The following is a 3,268-nucleotide window of genomic DNA, read 5'->3' as shown; positions in this document are numbered from 1 at the left end:
CACACACACACACACACACACACACACCCCACTCTGCAATTAGGGCAACTCAGAGATAGCTTTCTTGGCTGGGGGGCCGGATGGCTTCTCCTGTTCTCTCGCTTTCTCCTCGTACATCAGGATCCTAGAAGAGACGGAACCGCAGGGGACCCGTCTCAGAGGGCCGCAGAGTGGAGTGCTGAGGTGGAAGCGGGGGTGGATGGTGGTGGAGACAGAGACGACGCGGCCAGGACTTGGGAAGAGTCCCGAGCAGGAGGCCGGTCGGGTTCTGAATAACGCAGCGAAGCTGGGGTTAGGGCCTGGGCGCCGGGGAGAAGAAAGTGCGGGCCGGAGCTCACATTTTCAGGATGGCAGATCGCTTGCCCAGCATCATTCTGAGAAAGTCGGGGTAGCTGAACGTCTCCCCAGAGCCACCAGACACCTCTCCAATTAATTTCTTTAGCTCGAGGTGGGTCTTGGGGACCCCAAGTTTCTCCAGCATTCTCTTCAGGGACATGATATCTGGAGGCAGAGGACAGTGGGGAAGAGAGGGGGCGCCTGTCTCCTCTCACCTCCACATTCCCGTCTGGAGCAGCCAGGAGAGCCCCCCATCACCCCTTTCTCACCGATGTCTCCGTTTCCGTTCAGGTCGAACTCCATGTATTTCCCTGAGCGAGGGGGGCAGGCGGGGTTAGCATGGGCTGCGGCTGGGGCAGGGTACGACAGGAGGGGCGGCCAAGCGGGGAGAAGTTGGAGGAGGGGCAGCAGAGGAAGTGAGGGGCTGTGGGTGCGGGGGGCCCTAGTGAAGTGGAGGGAACTGGGGGTGCCAAGAGGGGCAGCCAGGGGCAGGAGGGGGCGGGGAAGGCAGCTCCTGCCCCGCAAGCCCATTTGTTTCTGAGTTGCGCTGTGGACTCGCCCCCCGCCCCCCTGCCCGTTTCCCCTCACTCTTGAAGGCTTCCAGTTTGGAGGGCAGGTCCTCATCAGTGCTGTATTTGGGGTCCTCCAGGAATTGCTGTAGGTCGGGTGAGAGCCAGGGTGGGCCCAGCCGGCCCCGCCAGGACGCGTCCCCGTCCCCAGGCTGTGTGCCTCCTCTCCCTCGTTACCTGGTTGATCTCCTCTAGTCGCTCGTCCTGCTGGGCCTTCAGCAGTCCGAAAGCTTTTCCTCCTAAGGGCAGAGTGCAGTCAGCCCTCACCGGCCCGGGCCTCACCTGCCTGCCCTGGGGACCCTCCATCCGCCCTGCTGGCTCTTCAGGTCCTTGTCCTGTTCATTGTTCTGCTGTCCACTTCCCTACCCTGGAAATCCCTGGCTTGGCTCATAGCTCAGGAGATGCGGGTGGCCGTAGGGAGACACCAGGTCCCAGGTCTCAGCACTCTTCTGCTTCCCCTGTGCCCTCCAGTTTCCTCTGAGGCCTCCTCCAAACTTCCCCTTCCCTGCATTCCCGCCCTCTGCCTCAGGCCTCACTTCCCCAGCAGCTTCTGCTGACACCAGCACCCAGGAGGGAGGGGAGGGGCGTGAGGTCTGGAGGAGAACGTAGATTTCTTTTTTTTGAGATGAGGTCTCACTATGTTTCCCAGGCTAGCATCCAACTCCCAGGCTCCAGGGATCCTCCTGCTTCAGCCTCCTGAGTAGATGGAACTGCAGGCATGTGCCACTGCATCTAGCTCCTTGTAATTCCTCTCAATGAATCTGGTCTATTTACAGAAGAAATACAGTGTGGGGATCGCTACTGGCGGTGTCGGGAAGGCAGGGCAGTAAGAGCCAGTGCGTTTATTCTCAGGAACCACTACGCAGCCTTTGATTGGGTCCTGAGGCTCAGGCAACAAGAAAGCCTGGGCTTCACCGGGTTTCCTGAGTGTGAACGCAAGCATTGGGGGGGGTGGGGAGGTGGGCGTCCAGCAGGGCTGGCTGAACTTTCTGCCCCTCGAGGATGGGAGAAGATGCACTGGGCAGCAGTGGGGAGAAATGTCCTGTGGGCGCTGAAGGGGCATGCAGATGTCCAAGAAAGGATAGTAACTTGTGTGCTTTAAGAAGGACAAGCTCACCCTGTCCTCTTACCTGCTTTGACATCTTGAGTAAAATCATCAGAGCTCAGGAATCTGAGGATTTAAGGAAGATCTTTTTCTTTTTTTTTTTTTTTTTTGGTTTTTCTCCGGTACCGGGAACCGAACTCATGACCTTGCACTTGCCAGGCAGGCGCTTTGCCACTGAGCTAAATCCCCAGCCCCTTTTTCTTTTTTTTTGAGACAGGGTCTTGCTGTGTAGCACAGGCTGGCGTTGAACTCCCATGATCCTCCTGCCTCAGCCTCCCAAGCGCGGGGATTACAGAACTGGAAGCGGTACTGAGACAACAGTGAGGTTGACCTTGGGTGTGTGTGTGGGTGAGTGCACTTGCAGTGCGCTGGTCACTGTGGGCTCAGCCCAAGCAGCCTCTGACCAGTGCCCTCCCAGGCACAGCCTTAGCCCTTTGGCCACCCTGGCTCTTTGCTTGGGGGCAGCGAGCACAGAGGAGCCCCAGGAGGTGTCCTTGTTCCAGGCCCCTGCCCCGGGCACCCGACCCCTGCAGGCCCATTTCTCTGTCTGCAGCTCAAAGCTTTCACTTCTGCTCCCCTCTCCCTGACCTAGATGGTGGGGGACACTGGGGTGGACTCTGACTTCCTGACTTCCTTTTATAGCAGCCGCCCTCCCCTGCAGAGTGCAGCAGCCCGCCTCCCTGGTCAGTCCTGGGAGCAGTGTGCTCCTGTTTAGTCAGCAAATTCTCATTTTCGTTCCCTCTCCCTCTCTCTGTTTTTGAGGTTGAACACAGGGCCTTCACATGGAGCTACAGCCCAGAACCCTCATTCATCCCTTGCCAGGGTCTCACCAAATTGCTATATTGTCCAAGCTACTCTCAAACTTGGGATCCTCCTGCCTCAGCCTGTCCGGGTGCTTGGATTACAGGCCTGCGCCACTATATCTGGCCAACAACAAACAAACATTTCTTGAATGCTTACTCTAGGCCAGGAGTGCTGCTAGGCCTAATGAAACAAGTGAAAACTCTTGTCCTTATGGGAAGGCTCACTGGGGAAGAGAGACAATAAACATAAAGAAGTGCGTACAGGCGATAGGCACTGTGGAGGGCCATAAGGAGGGATGTCTGGCTTCGCGTGGGCTGCAGTTTTGCATAGGATGGTGGGGTGGGGTGGAGAGGTTCCTCTGAGAAAGTGATACTTGAGCAAAGATGTTAAGGAAGCCAGAGAACAAGCCATGTGGATATGTGGGTAAAAAGGAAAAATACACCGTTTGTCTGTC

General features: G+C 57.2%; 1 protein-coding gene across 1 annotated transcript; it reads right to left on the bottom strand.

Annotated features, from left to right (window-relative positions):
* Positions 1-6: 6 nt before the first annotated feature.
* Aif1 (allograft inflammatory factor 1) lies at positions 7-1,417 on the bottom strand. Its single transcript, XM_005389329.2, has 6 exons — positions 1,272-1,417; positions 1,083-1,144; positions 925-991; positions 606-647; positions 339-501; positions 7-124 (listed from the first exon to the last, which is right to left on the bottom strand). The coding sequence occupies exons 1-6, from the start codon at positions 1,294-1,296 to the stop codon at positions 40-42; spliced, it is 444 nt and encodes a 147-aa protein (XP_005389386.1). The 5' UTR covers positions 1,297-1,417; the 3' UTR covers positions 7-39.
* Between the last annotated feature and the right edge of the window lie 1,851 nt (positions 1,418-3,268).

This window comes from Chinchilla lanigera, unplaced genomic scaffold (assembly GCF_000276665.1).
Source record: "Chinchilla lanigera isolate Chin_1 unplaced genomic scaffold, ChiLan1.0 scaffold00036, whole genome shotgun sequence".
NCBI classification, from domain to species: domain Eukaryota; kingdom Metazoa; phylum Chordata; class Mammalia; order Rodentia; family Chinchillidae; genus Chinchilla; species Chinchilla lanigera.
Note: the sequence above shows the minus strand (reverse complement) of the source record. Positions and strands in the feature narration are given on the sequence as shown.

Bases quoted from the DNA above. Each gene is read 5' to 3' on its own strand.
- Aif1 (XM_005389329.2), bottom strand. From the start codon at position 1,296: ATGAGCCAAGCCAGGGATTTCCAGG. The intron at 648-924 runs GTGAGGGGAAAC...CCCCTCGCTCAG, and splicing joins CAAACTGGAAGCCTTCAAGA to GGAAATACATGGAGTTCGAC. The intron at 125-338 runs GTGAGCTCCGGC...CGTCTCTTCTAG, and splicing joins CGATCTGCCATCCTGAAAAT to GATCCTGATGTACGAGGAGA.